The sequence below is a fragment of the Scardinius erythrophthalmus genome (assembly GCF_964197995.2).
Source record: "Scardinius erythrophthalmus genome assembly, chromosome: 9".
Lineage (NCBI taxonomy): Eukaryota > Metazoa > Chordata > Actinopteri > Cypriniformes > Leuciscidae > Scardinius > Scardinius erythrophthalmus.
In genome coordinates this window covers 42070020-42087109 of record NC_138229.1, presented here as the reverse complement: position 1 = coordinate 42087109, position 17090 = coordinate 42070020, and the positions used below count along the sequence as shown (strand labels likewise).

Genomic DNA, 17090 nt, shown 5'->3' with positions numbered 1-17090 from the left:
TAACATTAAATGAAGTTTTATGTAACAAAGTTCGGGAGGAGCATGTTCAGGTAATCATCCAATCAGCACAAGAAGAAGCCAGTATAAATAAAGCCTTCCCTTACCTCCTGTCTCATGACAAATTTCTCAGCATCGGACTCCGCCTTCGTGCCGTCATGTCCGAGTTAGAGCTCTTCCCCTCCGACGATGATTCGTTCATCACGGAGATGTCTCCGTCGCAAACCGCTGATCCAGCGGCCCTTTCCTCTCCAGCAGCTAACAACATCGAGCCTCTATCCTCTAACAGGGGACGCCGGCCTTCTAGATCCTCTCCGCACACTCCGAGACGCCGAAGACTTCCCTCACCACCACCAGCGAGGAACTCATCTTCTTCCTCATCGTCTTCCTCTGCGCCTTCCCACCTTTCAGCGCCCCCAAACATCCCTCCCATAGGGAAGTGGACAGTTAAGGGGCTGAGACAAGCCTTAATTAATTCAGATGCAAATTTTTCCCGCAGGATGAAAAAAGCAGAGTTGTTTGATTTATATGTCACCTTACAATCTTCTCACCCTTCTGTTTCAGCTCCAAACTCATCGGCTCGGACGAGCAAGGCCCGCCGGGCCCCGATCGCTCGTCCCGCAGCGTCTACACCTTCCTCACCCGCAGCGCCGGGCCCCGCCCCCGCGCCACGTCGTCGCAGACCTTCCGCTAGCCTGGGCCGCGCCCCGGATCCAGTCGCGGAAGGGCGCCAACCCTTTCCGGGTCAACTCCTCTCCTCTGCCCCTCCCACCGTGGTACCTCATGCTCCAGATCTCAGCAATTCTACATTAACACAAGATCCCCAAATGTTTTTCTTCCCTTCTACTTCTTTCAGTTTTCCTCCTTCCCAAGCGCCAGGTGCTCACCCTAACGTGAGGATGCCTCCGTTAGCTGGTCATTCGCCGGCGCATTTCCTTCCTCTTCCCCTTCCTCACTATGCTCTTCCCATTCCTCCTCCTTCTATCCCGGGGGCCGATCTCTGCGCGAGGATGCCTCCGCAATCGGCCACAGCCCCGACTTTTCCTCCCTTTAACCCACTCCAAGTGCGCTCTCCTTTCTCTCTCTTCTCAGCCACTCCTCAGCCAGCCCCTCCGAATGCAGTTGCCGCAGAACCTCCTCCAGTGACGAACAACATCAGAGCCCAAATCCTCGCAGGTGCAGACGTAGATTTGGGTTCTCTCCTGTCCTTGTTTCCCCCAGTCGAGTCCAATCGCCAAGTGGACTGTGGCGATATCTCAGTCACTCTAAAAAATAATTCGCGGATTACATCACGCACATTATCACTGGCCGAATTCTGTATCGCTTTCAGCCGCTACACAGAAATTATATGCTCGACTTTCCCCCATAGACGGCGCGAGCTAAATGATTATCTTGCCATCATAGCGGAGCTCGCGTTGTCTTATGGGGGTAGTCATTTTTATACTTACCATAAATTGTTTTCCGCAAAATGCGCCGTCCGCGTTTCCCAGTGGAATCAGTGTCCCTATTGGGGAGCGTTGGACACTGATCTCCATAACCGAGTCTTCCTCGGGTGTAGAAACATTTCCTGCGCAATCTGCAGATCCACAAGCCATGTCACCACGGCATGCCCCCAAATCAATCCATCGATCCCTCCCTGCCCAGAGCAAAATACCATAAAATCCACAAGTTACGTTCCGCGACCCGCAAAAGAAGATTGTTCGATCAGAGCACCATACACGGCACCCGACAGACAAGTTTGCAGAAACTTCAATGAAGGGAGATGCCCAAGACAACGTTGTCGTTTTCTCCACGTCTGTGATTACTGTGGCGGCGCACACGCCCGCGTGGTTTGCCCAGTCAAAAAATCTGTAAATAAAAATGCAAAAAACTATCTCTCGACTCCTGTGAATGTTTTCCGCTTGGCGAAGGAATTATCACACCACCCAGATGTCAACTTCACAAATTATTTGCTGACAGGTCTCAACCAAGGCTTTAAACCCGGCGTAGAAAGTCATCCCACACAAAACATTACCTGCGCCAATCTTCAGTCCTCCTTAGCGGAGCCTGAAGTAGTAGATAAACTAATTAAAAAAGAAATTGATTCCGGGTTTATGATAGGCCCTTTCGAGGCTCCCCCGTTCGACAAATTTCGCATCAGCCCTATAGGCGTGGCTACCAGGAAATTCTCGGGAAAAAAGCGGTTGATAATAGACCTTTCAGCCCCCCATAATTCTCCATATCCGAGCATCAATAGTCTCATCCCTCTCGAAGAATATTCTCTCAACTACCATGATATCGAGCAAGCCATAACCATGATTAAAATAGCTGGACGAGGCGCATGGCTTGCAAAAGTAGATATCTCCTCTGCTTTCAAAGTAATGCCAATCCACCCTGACTCGTGGCACTTGTTTGGTGTAAACTGGCGGAACAAGTATTATTTCGCCGTGCGCTTAACTTTCGGCTGCAAAAGCAGCCCGAAAATCTTTGACACTCTCTCTGAAGCTGTATGTTGGATCCTTTCCAATAATTACGCAATTCCTCATCTTCTCCATCTGCTCGACGATTTCCTAATAATTTCACCATACAACGCCATCCCCGAGGCTCACCTCCTCACAGTGCAAAAAGTTTTCGCCGAACTAGGGATTCCGTTAGCCCAGGAGAAAACATCGGGTCCAACTACGTCCATCGAGTTCCTAGGCATCAATTTGGACTCAGTAAAATTCCAGGCCTCACTGCCTAAGGAAAAAATAGATCGTATCATCTTAATCGCATCCAATTTTACAGACAGCTCAGATTGTTCAAAACGCGAACTTCTCTCGCTGCTGGGCCACCTAAATTATGCTATACGCATTATTCCTCAGGGCCGCCCCTTCATCGCGCATCTTCTCGCCCTCACTTCATCCGTTCACGCGCTGGAAGATCGGATCTTCCTTTCTGACGAGTCCCAAAACGAGCTAAAACTATGGATGAATTTCCTTAACCAGTGGAACGGCTTAACTTTTTTTTACGACGACTTTATCTCTCTCCCCCTCGACATCAAATTGTTTACAGACGCAGCTCCCTCGACCGGCTTCGGCGGCTATTATCAAGGACGCTGGTTCGCGTCTCCCTGGCCCCCCCAGCTCCTAGACACACCCCAGTCCTCAGCCTCCTCGGCCCTTTTCGAGCTCTACCCGATCGTTGTCGCAGCTTCCCTATGGGGGAAAGAGTGGTCATCAAAAAGCATCCAAATCCATTGCGACAACGAAGCAACCGTTCATTGCATTAACAAAGGTCGTTCTCGCTCACCTGCGTTAATGCCACTCCTCAGACGCCTTATCTGGATCTCCGCATGTGACCAGTTCTTAATAACTGCAAAACACGTTCCAGGGGCTCAAAACCAAATCGCTGACTCTCTCTCCCGTTTCTCTTTTCAGAAATTCAGGATGCTGGCACCAGAAGCAGACCCCACTCCAACCCCAGTACCTCCTTATTCTCAGCTGATCTTCCCATAAATCATCCGCTAAAATCCCTCCTGGACACGTCCATCGATTCCATCCTCCAAGCAGTTTCTCCCAGAACCCTGCAAACATATTACACCGCGTGGAAATCGTTCAAGTCATTCCACCTCTCTCACAACCTGCCGTTTCCCGAATTCTCTCTTCTAACAGTTACTTCGTTCATATCGCACCTTAATTCAGTTAAAGGTCTCCAAGCTGGATCCATCAAAAGCTATCTAAGCGGCATTCAATTCTTCCATAAATTAATCCACGGTAAACCCGCACCTGCAATTAATAACTCCCAAACGTCCCTTCTAATTAAGGGAATCCAAAGAACCCGGCCCACTCGCCCAGACACCAGACAACCAATCACAATCAATATACTCACCAGATGCATTTCATCACTCCGTCTTGGATACCACTCCACCAACACCGCCTATACATTAGAAGCTATGTTCATCCTAGCATTCTTCGGTTTCCTCCGCTGCTCCGAATTGACCATCACTTCCTTATTCGACCCAAACATTCATCCTACAATTTCAGACCTACAGATCGTAGATCATGAAACCATATCATTTTTCATCAAACAAAGTAAAACTGACAAAGCTAAAAAAGGTCACTTCGTATATATTTTTAATTTACAAACTCCCATCCAACCGTACCATGCTCTTTTTAACTACCTGCAGTACAAACGTTCCACGTCCAAATCCCCACTCGACCCACTCTTCACTAACGACTCCAATCATCCAGCTACGAGATTTTGGTTCCAAAAGCACCTTAAAGCAGTCCTCATCAAATCCGGCGTCACAGCAGATCATTTCTCTAGCCACTCATTCCGCATCGGAGCAGCTACCACAGCCGCACAAAAAGGTCTCTCCCATCAACAAATTCAAACCCTCGGTCGCTGGTCATCTGAAGCTTTCAAAACTTACATTAGATCCAGCCGCTTCCACATCAGAAACGCCCACCAAGCCCTAACTAATTAGATCATTCATTTCCATCACCTGCAACATCACATCCTTCGTCACCTTCCGCACCGATATCAGTTCAAAACCCACTTCCGAATCTATTTTGCTCGCCGTATTTACACTCGCTTCAATAATTATAACATTTTTACAATCAATTGCAGGCTCCCCCGTTCGCACGCAGTGACGGCTCCCCGCTCGTGGGCCGGGCTCAGTCCCCCTTCCGAAGCGCCGGTCGAGCCCTCCTGTTCGAATTGCAGTGAGAGCCTGCCTGTCTTAGTCGTCGCCGGACGGCCGCGCTCGTGTCGCTAGGTGGGCTCCCCATTCGTCGGGCCGCGAGGGGTCTATTCCCGTGCCCCAGCCCCGTCGAAGCGCCGGTCGAACCCTCCCGACCGAGTCCAGCGGGCGCCCTCCGTTCAACCTAGCGAGGCTTACCCGTCCGATGCCGTGAGCATATAAGTTCCCGTCGGATGCTGCGAGAGCCCTCCTGGGTGAACGGTTAAGCTCGTTCTCAAATTTACGCTCGCATAATTCTTGCGTCATCGAGCTGTCAGTTCAACTGCAGAACGGGCTCATCCGTCCGATGCCGTGAGCATCCAAGTTCCCGTCGGACGTCGCGAGAGCCTTCCCAGTCGAATAGGCAAGCTCGTTCCTTGGTAAATACATACCCTTCACATTTTGGGGGGATTAATTCTACGCTCGCTGTCCTGCGTTCATCTGGCTTTTTGGGGGGAGTACTCTGGGGTCGGGCCGAATTCCGAGCTCGGAGCCCTCCCCCCGGACAGCAAGCCAAATACGCATTATAATATTACATCAGATTTCATTAACATGTGAACTCGTGAAATGAAGTTTTATGTAACAAAGTTCGGGAGGAGCATGTTCAGGTAATCATCCAATCAGCACAAGAAGAAGCCAGTATAAATAAAGCCTTCCCTTACCTCCTGTCTCATGACAAATTTCTCAGCATCCCGCCACCACCCCATCACCTCACATTCAGATGGGCCTGCTCATAGATACCTATGATCTATACATTCATAGGGGGGAGTACTCTGGGGTCGGGCCGAATTCCGAGCTCGGAGCCCTCCCCCCGGACAGCAAGCCAAATACGCATTATAATATTACATCAGATTTCATTAACATGTGAACTCGTGAAATATCAGAATAAGAGCTCTGGCGAGTCCTGGGTGTCACACCCGGACGATAGCATCCACTAACCAGTGGGCTAACCTTTGCTTGGAGACAGCCTTCCCCTTCTGCTGGCCTCCATAACAGACGAAGAGCTGGTCTGAGGTCCTAAAGCTTTGAGTTCTGTCAATGTAGCAGCGCAAAGCGCGAACAGGACAGAGGAAAGCCAGGGTTGGGTCTGCCTCCTCCGGGGGCAGTGCTTGCAGGTTCACTACCTGATCTCTAAACGGAGTGATAGGAACCTTGGGCAAATATCCGGGCCGGGGTCTCGGAACAACGTGAGAGAAGTCTGGCGCGAACTCTAGGTACGATTCGTCGACCGAAAATGCCTGCAGGGGCGGCTGCCGTGAGAGCTCGTCGGCTGCACGGTTGAGCACACTAGGGATGTGAATGGCTTGAAGTGACCGCCCTATGGAGGAGATGGCGGGCGAGTCGCAACATACGACGGGAGCGTAGACCACCTTGGCGGTTGATGTACGCAACGGTTGCAGTGCTGTCCGTATGGACCAGTACATGCTTGTGCTGAAGTAGCCCTCTGAGGCGGCACAAGGCAAAGCGTACTGCTTGCAATTCTAGGCAGTTGATGTGCCAATGCAGTTGGGGCCCCGTCCACAGACCCGAAACTGCATGCCCGTTGTACGTGGCCCCCCAGCTGTTGGCAGAAGCATCTGTGAAAACCACAGCATGCCTGGACACCTGGACTAAGGGCACTCCGACCCGTAGAAATGCAGGGTCTGACCAAGGGCTGAAGGTTTGGCGATGGTGACGGTGAGTGTGGGGTGATGTTCTACCGGAACGCACCGCTCTGCCACGCCTATCTTGGGACTCGATCGTGAAGCCAGCGCTGAAGCTGTCTCATATTGATGCAGACAGAGCGGCGTTGCTGCGGCTGCCATATGCCCCAGGAGCCTCTGAAACTGTTTCAGTGGGACCGCTGACTTGCCTTGAAAGGACTTGAGGCAGTTGAGCACTGACTGGACGCCTCCGTGAGGCGCGGTCTGACTGACCGAGTCCAACTCCATATCGAGATAAGAGATCCTCTGCGTGGGGCAGAGTTTGCTCCCTTCCCAGTTGACCTGAAGCCCCAGCTGACTGTGATGCCGAAGCACCATGTCCCTGTGTTCGCTCAACAGATCCCGCAAGTGAGTTATTATGAGCCAGTCTTTGAGATAAGTTAAGAATGCTAACGCCACGTTCTCTCATGCGAACAATGGCCGCCTCTGCGACTTTCGTGAAGACATGGGGTGACAGGGCCAGCCCGAAGGGTAGGACCTTTTACTGATATGCTCGACCCTCGAACGCAAAACGTAGAAACGGTCTGTGTCAAGGAAGAATCAAGACATGAAAGTACGTGTCCTTCAGGTTGATCACTGCAAACCAATCCCGGGGACGGATGCACTCGAAGTTGCGTTTCTGCATCAGCATTTTGAACGGGAGCTTGTGCAGGGCCCAATTCAAAACTCGCAGGTCCAGGATTGGTCGTAACCCACCGCCTTTCTTGGGTACAATGAAGTAAGGGCTGTAAAACCCTGACCTCATCTCGGCTGGAGGGACCGGCTCGATCGCGTCCTTCGCCAGCAGGACGTCGATCTCTTTCCTCAGGACAGGGGCATTGCAGCTCCGCACATGGGTGAACCGGATGCTCCTGAACTTGGGAGGCCAGCGGGCAAACTGAATTGCATAGCCGAGCCGGATTGACCACTGGCGTACCCTGGGTGGGGCAGCGTGGTGGAAGGCAGAGACTCGACTCCAGAGGCATTGAAGCGGCCGAGAGTGGGGTCTGGGTGTGCGGAGCAACTCCAGCCAACTTCCACGAGGGGGCAGATGACAGGGAAGGCCCAGAGGCGTTCGGCTGCTCGTTGCCCAGAGGTGAAGGAAGGAGGGGAAACGAGGAGTGAGGCCCGGGGGCATTGAGTCCAGGTTTCTGACCCTCCTTGCCCAGTGGGAGATGAGAGTGACGAGGCCTGGGCGGCGTCACTGCCATCTGAGTGCTGGGGCTAGGGGAATGAGAGCGCCGAGGCAACGTGGCGGCGCACACTGTCATTCTGGCCCTCTTGGACGGGGGAGACTGGGAGCGGCGAGGCAATTGAGCGTCGTCCTTGACTGCCAGTCTCGGCCGTGTGTGACCCAGGGGAAGTGGAAACTGCTCTTTTATTGAGGTTTTGGGTACCCGGCTAGCGGCGGAACAGAAACAAAACGGAACCAAAGATTCTCCACCCGGCCCTCTTCCGGGGGAAGGAGTGATGCAGACACGCATTCCTGGAGAGCAGCAGTCACATCCTCTTGGGTCGCCTGTCTCAGGGTCACTTCCCTCTCATCTTGCCTGGAGGTTTAGACGAACTCCGAACAGGCTGGGCAGCTCTTTTGCGGCCGGCACCCTGCTGCCTAGGTGGAGGCTGCTGCTTAGGCTGAGCAGGGGCGGAGGCGGCGGCAGGAGGGCGCCCTCGGCAACGAGCAGCCGGCAAAGACTGGGCAGCAGCAGCCTGTTTCCGGGGCATGATGTGCTTGATGACCTCAAGAACTGTTGGCCGTAGCTCTCCACCGCGTCGCCGAAGAGGCCACCCTGGGAAATTGGGGAGTTCAGGAACTTACTCTTGTCCGACTCCCTCATATCGGCCAGGGTGAGCCACAGGTGTCGCTCCTGGACCACGAGTGTGGACATCGCCCGGTCCAGGGAACATGCGTGAGGTCCGTCGCCGTACGCAGCTCTTGGAGCACCCATGGGTCAGTACCACCCTCCTGCCTGTCACTGAGCGCTTTGGCCTGGTGGACCTGGAGAAGCGCCATGGCATGCAGGGCAGAAGCAGCTTCTCTACACGCATTGTAAGCCTTTCCAGTCAGACTGGAAGATAACCTACATGCGTGGGAGGGGAGCGTGGGGTTACCCCACCAGGTGGACGCAGTCTTGGGACACAATTGCATCGCCACAGACCGTTCCACTGGGGGGATGCCCTCGTATCCCTTCACTGCCCCACTATCGAGAGTGGTGAGGGAGGAGGAGGGAGTCGATCTGTGTCGGGCCGTCAGAGGGACTGGGGCGGCGCACTGAGAACCAGCACGGCCCGCCCCAAGATACCAATCGTCGAGCCGCAAGGGTTCGGGACACGGTAGAGGATCCCACACGAGCCCGACACTCGCAGCCGCCCGGGCAAGCATAGTGGCCATTTCCGGGTCCGGCTCGGGCAACGCTACCACACCCGAAGGGGGCAACGCAGCCGAGTTGTCATCCCCAGAAGATGACCGCTCTCCCTCCAATGCAGCGATCGACATCTGGTCCTCCGGCGGAGCTTCGAAGGAAACAACCAGAGCCACATGAGATGGCCCAGCGGTCCCTTGCGAAGACTCCGGTGGCAGCGATGCAGAGGAGTGAGGGGCCCGTGGGGGTCTTTCACCCGGCGGGTCATTCCTCATTGGGATCCTCAGACCACCAATGGGATTAGCTGAAGTAGCCTTCTTCTGAAAGAACCAGAAGAAGCACTAGATCGGGGAATCTCCAAAGAGACTCCCCCTCGTCTGAGGGTTCTCAGTCTCGATCTTAACATCGCGATGGTCATGTTCCCGCAGTGGGAACATGCCTCATTCACAAGCGCTGCCTCAGCGTGCGCGAGGCCCAAACACAAGAGGCAGCGATTGTGACCATCAACCGGTGGCAGATATTGACCACATCCAGAAACACACGGATGAAACGTCATCCTGAAAAGGACGCGATCTTCACTCGTGTTGCTCTTTCAGAAACACTCTCTTATTGTGCTGAAGCACACAGGGATCAACGTGGCAACACAGCGGGGAAACTGCAAGCCCACTGTGTGCACTCAACCGGATACCAGCTGTGACAACAGCTCTTTGAAAGAAGCAGATTGCGTGAAGTAACAGCCGTTACCTGGGAGACTCGTGAAGATCACTGAAATGCCGTAACACCAACACAGAGAGGTCTTGAAACAGCAGACTTGTTGAGCTTGTGGAAAACACTATCCGAATGCTCATTCACTTAGAGGGCACAACCGGTCGGCTCTGAAGCAGAAATCGATTTGTGTATCCTCGCGCTTCCGCTTTATACCTGCACTGCCAGGCGGGGCGCAGAATGCAAGTCTTGCATGCCAATGTTCATTGGCTCTTTTTAGTTTCACTCTAAGGCAATTGGTCTTTCTAGCGTGATCCCGATTCGTTGGTAACTCTTACCGACGTGAACTTTAATTTTCTCATTGTCCGACCATTTTCAGGTTACTTGTTGTGGATCATTCAGATCACAGACTTTCAGATCTGTACAGTTGTACGACTGGATAAACTGGAAGAACTGGAAGAGAGGGCAACTCTCTGAGAAAACAAGGAAATTAACATTTGAACTCTCTTGCTATATTACCATGCCCATTCGAGACACAATCACACTTGAGTTGATCACCTCCCAATTTACACATCATTCCCTCAACTTCTGTCCCCAGTAAGTCTGGGACGGTGATTAATGCAAATTCCCACTGTGAACTCATGTTTACATTTGGAAAGAGGTTTCTGCCTTGGTCTGAGTGTTTAGGGAGATGCTGAAGAAGGCTTGTGGCGATTTGTAGCTCAAATTAGCCTGTGATATAGAGTGTATGCAGGCACTCTACATCATGTATTTTATAATGTCAGGTTTGCATCTTCTCTCTTTATTCCAGAGCATTTGATGTTTTGTATTCATTACCTTTTAACTGATTATGTAATTGGCATGATACATTTACCTGATATAATAAATTGTTACATTTGATTTTATTCCGACTGACTTTGAAATAGTTTTCCCAGGTAGATTAAACTGATTTGTATGTTACTGCAAGTTTTGCGTCAAATTAGTCGACTAATTAGACGACTAATATTTTGGCGCTAATTCAAGTCTACGTGTTTTGTAAAGACAATAAGTGAATTTCCATTTAGGGCAGCAAAAGTGCTGCTTGACCAACCTAAATCTGGGTGTGTCTTACCTTTTAATTTAATGTTACTTTAGATAAGTGTACGTGGGAAACCACGGCATGGCCAATCCAAAGCTATTATAAGACAAGTAAAGTTGGTTGACTTCTGTAGAAGTGGCCATACCTCTACTGAAGTAAACGTTACTTTAATTTCAAGTGTATGCAATCACGGGGGCTATACCAAAGTATAAGATTGTGTGAGCATGAATGTGACCGATCTCAGGCGACATAGCTACCTAATATGAATGGGTAAAATATAAGTACAGAATTAAATAGAACAATCAAATGTATTGCTAAACTATTATATAATTGACCAATAACCAATTGGCAATCTAACTTAAATTCGAGGTCATGATAGAATGGAGTCAGATATAAAATGGATAAAAGCTTAAATGGAATTAAATTACTTTGCCACGTGGAAAGACAGTAACACGAAAGACCTTCACCCGTTCTGGCGGAAACCCCCATTTGGACCGGTAAACGGGCTTACACAGTTTTAAATAATTATGTCTTGATGTCTAACATATTAAAGATTTCTGTGCCTTTTGTTTGCCTCCATATTCAGTTGTCAGTTTTTGCAACTAACTTTCAATGCATTTGTACAAAGAACAAAATAAAATTCAAGTTTAAGGATTTATATTGTTCTGGTTTAACTGATTAATCAGCTGAATGCTTTCATTCCTGTTCTAGACTCTCTAACTGCAGTGTGACAGAAGAAGGTTATAAAGCTCTGGCTTCAGCTCTGAGATCAAACCCTTCACACCTGATAGAGCTGGATCTCACAGGAAATGATCCTGGACAATCAGGAGTGAAGAAGCTCAATGATTTACTGCAGGATCCAGACTGTCAACTGAAGACGCTGAGGTGAGACGGGATCAAATAATTAACTAAATTAGTTATATGGAGGCTAAATATTCATAACTAATATATTATTTTAGCTATACAATTAGCTTGACAATTTGTTGCATCAAAATGATCAAGATCAGATCAGATGCTGCAGGTTCTGTCATGATGATGATAAACGTCAACACAGTTTAGTTGTGATACGAGCTAAAGGTCAAATAGACATTATGGGTCAGTATATGGGCTGCTATTCTGGAGTATACCTTGATAATTGAAATGCACAATTTTATTTTTGTGCACACTTCTCATCACAATTCTAGATAACCTTTTAGTGAAATAGTTTTCTGAACACAATTGTTTTCCATCAAGCCCAGATTCACTGCATCTCTCTATAGCAGGTCTATGAGTCTCCAGATGTTCACAAACATGCAGTTTGACGTTTCTCACTTCTCCTGCTTAAAAGCCAGAAAGATCTTAATTTCACACTCTGTATTCATACTGAAAACCATGATCTAGTGAGCTTTTGCCCTTCTGCTCTGTGAGACGTTTCTGCTCTTATGAGTTTGCTTTAGGACTGAGTGTCGCTCTAGTTTCTTTTAAATTTAGATTTATTTGTGTATTTAAATGTTCAAAGAATTTTCTTTATCATATCAATCTTTTTTGTAATGCAACAGAGATTTATTTGAGAACTGAATTGACTCTTCTGCAGGTTTTTGAGTCCTGCTGCAGAGGAAGCCTGTCAGTATGTGAATAGAGTTGTGGGTAAAAACCCGTTTCTCCAGAAAGAGCTGAATCTGAGTGAACATGAACTAGGAGACACACGAGTGAATCAGATCGCTGCTCTACTGCAGGATAAACACTGTCAACTCAACACACTGACGTGAGTATTGCTAATTTATTTCTAATATTACTTTACTTTTAGTAGAAATGTTAGCTGATGATAATATTTCCTCACTTGTTTGAGTCAGAGCAGTTTTTTCCTCAGAGTCACACAGAGCCACAACAATTTAAAGTAATAAAATTAAACAGCAAATAAAAACACAATTAAAACGTAATATCAAGCTTTAAATATTTGGTTAAGACAGACAGTTGGTTCATGGGTCAATAATTATTTCAGTTTCTGTAGAGGCAGAACAATGTTTTTTGTGACATCAGAATCAGAAATGTTCATAACGGCTTTCAATTCATTGTTTGTATTTCCCAAAATGTAAATGCTTTCAAAACACGCTTCATGAAGCTACGAAACCTTTACGAATCTTTTGTTTTGAATCAGTGGTTCGGAGTGTATATCAAACTGCCAAAGTCACATGATTTCAGTAAACGAGGCTTAGTTATGTCATAACTTTCGAAATGTCAATGGTTCTCCACTGGGGGGGGCGATGATCTCTGTGAACCCATGAATCATGCAGATTTACTAAGATTGAACGAGTGTCTGTGGGTTTAACCTGATCTCTGATCAGTTTTATACATTTGTAGACGTTTTATACATTTGTAGATTCGTAATTATACTAATGTCTAATTAAAACGTCTGTATAAAAGGAATAATAGTAGTTAATAGTTTCTTATTGGCCTGTTTAGCTGAGCCATCCATAAAATAAACAAAACAAGCACTGAAAATTGATAAAAGAGCACATGTTATACAGACACTTTTAATTAGACAGTGTGCAAAACCATAGACTGTAAAAAAAGATGGACGACGCACCTTCGCTCTCTTCCATTGATGAGAACTGAAGCCGCCAGAGTCCCGATATGGCGCTGACATATTGGAACTTGAGTCTGCGCAGTAGCGATCTCGGGACCAGACCTGCGCAGTAGTGAGCAGGAAGTAAAGCCGCGAAATCAACGCTCTGCCCTCACTCTCGCAGAATGCACTCAGGGAGAGTGGATTCTGCACACTTTTTTAAAAATTGATTGCAGTACGACAAGAGGCTTGTTAAAATAAAGTAAATACAATCTCCTCAGTCCTCCGAAGATCCCGAAAAAAATGTCCGTTGGTGCTTCAGTGACTACTTCGCTCGAGAACCTGTCAATCACAGCTGTCAATCATGACGTTACACCACCGCATCACGTAACTAACTAAAAACCAACTTATTTTTGAAACAGACACTTGAACTTACATCAGCGTGATAAAAATGACAGCAAATGAAAGAAACCACCTTTGGAAAAAAGATATTTGAAGTGTAATTTAATTGTTTAGTTGGTCTCGCGTCCCGTTGAATAACACGGGGAGGCGGGGCTTATGACCTATACTAGGACCAGTCACCGGGGGGCGATCAAGACGTTTTGGCTTCACTTTTCAGGGCTTGTGCGGCACGCTTGTGCAAAATCTGCTCTTACTCTCTCATCTCCATCACATCCTCTCTTTCTTCTTCTCTCAGTCTCCTTATCTTCACCTGTATATCTTCCCTTCCCAAAGCTGAGCTTTGATTGATACAGTCTTTGCAAACTGATTATTTCTGTGGGTTGTTTAAAACTTCTATCGTAAAACAGATGTTTAGTTTCACTGCTTACATCATATCTCACACTTTATGAGCGTTAACTGAAGCGTGTCGTGAAGCGTCGCGCTGGAATTCGCGCTCGCGCTATGTTCTGTGAACATAAAGCCCGCCTACTTTGATTTGATTGGTCATCTCAAAAATTTTGACATTGACGAGTGTTGTTAGTCCGCTGAAGCAGCTCAGATGAGGTCGTTTATTATGGAATTATTCTTGAGCCAATAATAATGAACGTAGCTTTTCAAGAAACTAATGAAAATATAAATTGAATCTAAATAAATTATCTCTGAAACTCAAAAAGAATAAATCGCAGGCAAATTTTTTGACTTCGTTTGTAATACACTGCATGTTTTGCTAACTATTTCTCATATTTCAATCGCTGATCTGAACTTACAAATGCGCTTCCAGAGTTTTCATTTACGCTTCTGAAGTTTTCGTTTACGCTCCCAGAGTTTTCGTTCGCCGTTCTGACACATTTCTCTCATGGGGGCGGGGCTAGTAGCAGTGTGTTCTCATTGGTTACTGAGTTTTTGATTGACAGCTTCGTGATACAGTGGTGTGTTTATGTGTGGATGTGAGCGTAATCGCAGCTTTCTATTTAATTTTAGTGATATTAAGTTATGTTTGTTTTTTAATTTGATCTTTATTTACTTGCTGCTACTACTTAGTTGGCAGAAGCTTTTAGGAGCACAAGAGATCTATTCAGTCTATTCAGGTGTAATTGCACATTAAAGTACTGTATAATACTTAAAATATTGTAGTGTCCAATGTTTTCGGAGAATATTTGTTTATTCCTGATGATTCTTTTGCATGTTAGGCTGTGATTAGGTTGAGCTGTTACAATTTAAAGAGAATAGGCTACTAACAAACGTATGTGATATATTCAGCCGTCAAGAAAGTCAAACTTCAACCAGGTAATCAAGGTTGGCAGCCATGGCCATCACACTACTCATTGTTAGCATGATATACGTTTACACCATCAAAATTAATGATCACTTAAATAAGAGGAATTTAAACAATATGAAAATTACAGTCGTGGCCTGCTGTCAGATACAGACCTCAAAGGGCATTTCATTACATATGTCACACAAAGAATGTTCTTGTTGCCATTTTTTTAATTGATAATTGTATTTAGTTATTTCATTTAATTAACACTATCTTCTAACATTTAAAATTGTAAATATATTTTAACAATCATCAACCGTTTCAATCGTGACTTATACAACCAGTTAAATTAATGTAATTGAAAATATGAATTCAAATAAATGTACATTCTTTATTGTCACTAAAGCATATACACAAGTATCAGAGTGAAGGTCTTGGATGCAATTATGTTGTGACCGGAAAGACCAGAATCCACAAAACATTAACTGCATAATATACATGTAATGCACAGTATTCTCATGATATACATTACTATACAAAATGCACAATTACAAATACAGAATACATTTTAAAAATTCATATTTTAAATGTTGCAATGATTCTTTGAGCAGTTCCTGTTGCAGTACAAGTAACAAAGCAGTGACTGGACACAAGCAGTACAAGGATAGTCCACCCAAAAACATGAGCATTCTCTCATCATTTACTCTCCTTCATGCCATCCCAGATGTATATGACTTTCTTCTTGACATAAACATAGACAAAGATTTTTAAGGAAATAATCCATCTCTGTGAGTCCATAATACAAGTGGATTGTAACCCATGTACGTAAGACAGTTGGTCGGAAGTGATTTTTAATAGTTAAAATATAATATTATTATTATTAGTCATATTATTATTATTATTCTTATCTAGCCTATTGTTTGACTTCAGAAGGCATTGATTCTTCCACTGAGGTCGCATGGATTACCATCACACTCACTGTGTGTGGTTTAAAGTGTCTTTAGGACTCGCAGAGATGGATTACTTTCCTTACAATCTTAATTCGTGTTTATCTGTAGAAAGAAAGTAAAATGCATCTAGGACAGCATGAGGGTGAGTAAAATAAGAGAGAATTGTATTTTTGGGTGAACTATCCCCTCAACATTCATATGCTGTTGGTATGCTAATCCAAGATCAGCATAGACTAATAAGAATAAAGTGCAACCTCTTGTGTACTTGTGAACTATGTTTGTTTTAATCTAGAGGAAATTGAAATATTTGCTATATTAAAATAAATCAGGTGTCTGAAGATCAAGATCCCAGTCATTCAAAGGTGATGTGTCTGAACAAAGTAAGATTATTGTCTGTTAGGAACAGTGGATCTCTGGATCACTCCATCCTCTGTGTCAGCATCAGAATCTTGTTTATGGAAAAGTTGCTCCACTCCCTGGAAAATGAGAGAGGAAATGTATTATAATCTAAAAATACAAACTTCTTTGAACGCCCACATACAGACTTAAAATATTTATTATATATATATTTAAGGGATTTTACAGTACTAAATATTTACCTCGGAGTCATGCAGCATTTATCATCTGTAATACTGTTGTGTAACCAGTAGATGGCTGTATTAAACTATATATAAACATATGGCTGTTCCTTAGTTGCTGGATGTTTTCAGTCATAATTACTTGCATGTATTAAGTTTTTAATTTGGACATATATTTAGTATTAAAGACTATTAAAGATTAAACATTTTTCTCAGAAATGTTCATTTGAAGTGCACTTTTTTTCATTATTATTAGTCAAATATGGACACAGAAAAAGCATTTTGTTACTCATACTAGATACATATAATAGCTTTATCAGTCATCTTTATCACACAAAAGTAATCAGAATAAATATTGCAACCAGGGCGATACTTCAAAATAATTGAGTGTTTACATATTACGAACAGAGACGTGGTCTGTGGTCAAGTCGTGTCTCTCCTGTTTCAAAAACTCTGCATCGCAAATTAATCAGCAATTGAGAAATTCAGGTTTAAATAGCTTTATCGGCATGGTAAAAAGGCTTTACATTGCCAAAGTTGAATCAGGCAGTGATTGACAGCGCTCTGGTCCAATGGCATCAGTCATTGACTGATACAGTACAGATACTGTACAGTACTCTAGCTCAATGTTGTTTGGGGTGGCTGGGGGGAAATATGATCTAATCGAAGCAAATATGATCTAATTGAAGACTAACCGAATGTAGATAAACAAGTCATGTAATGACTGGGCTAACAGTTAATCAAGACAACACAGCTGTATAATGTTATGGGCTCTCACTGAGCTCTAAAAT

At 45.9% G+C, this 17090-nt stretch overlaps 1 protein-coding gene across 7 annotated transcripts in view; it reads left to right on the top strand.

The window, feature by feature from the left end:
• The window catches only part of LOC308695869 (NACHT, LRR and PYD domains-containing protein 3-like), a gene marked incomplete at its 3' end in the record, with an annotated part of 41748 nt that overhangs the window by 9990 nt on the left and 14668 nt on the right, over positions 1 to 17090 (top strand). For 3 of the 7 annotated variants that reach the window (XR_014030742.1, XR_014030743.1, XM_081374122.1), the window contains exons 8-9: positions 11239 to 11412; positions 12101 to 12271. Coding sequence is in view for 5 of the 7 variants with exons in the window: in XM_081374122.1 (XP_081230248.1) it covers positions 11239 to 11412; positions 12101 to 12271 (345 nt within the window). Of the gene's footprint in view, positions 1 to 130; positions 4445 to 11238; positions 11413 to 12100; positions 12272 to 17090 lie in introns of those variants that run through there. The other 4 variants (XM_081374123.1, XM_081374121.1, XM_081374120.1 and 1 more) reach the window with 4 other exon arrangements.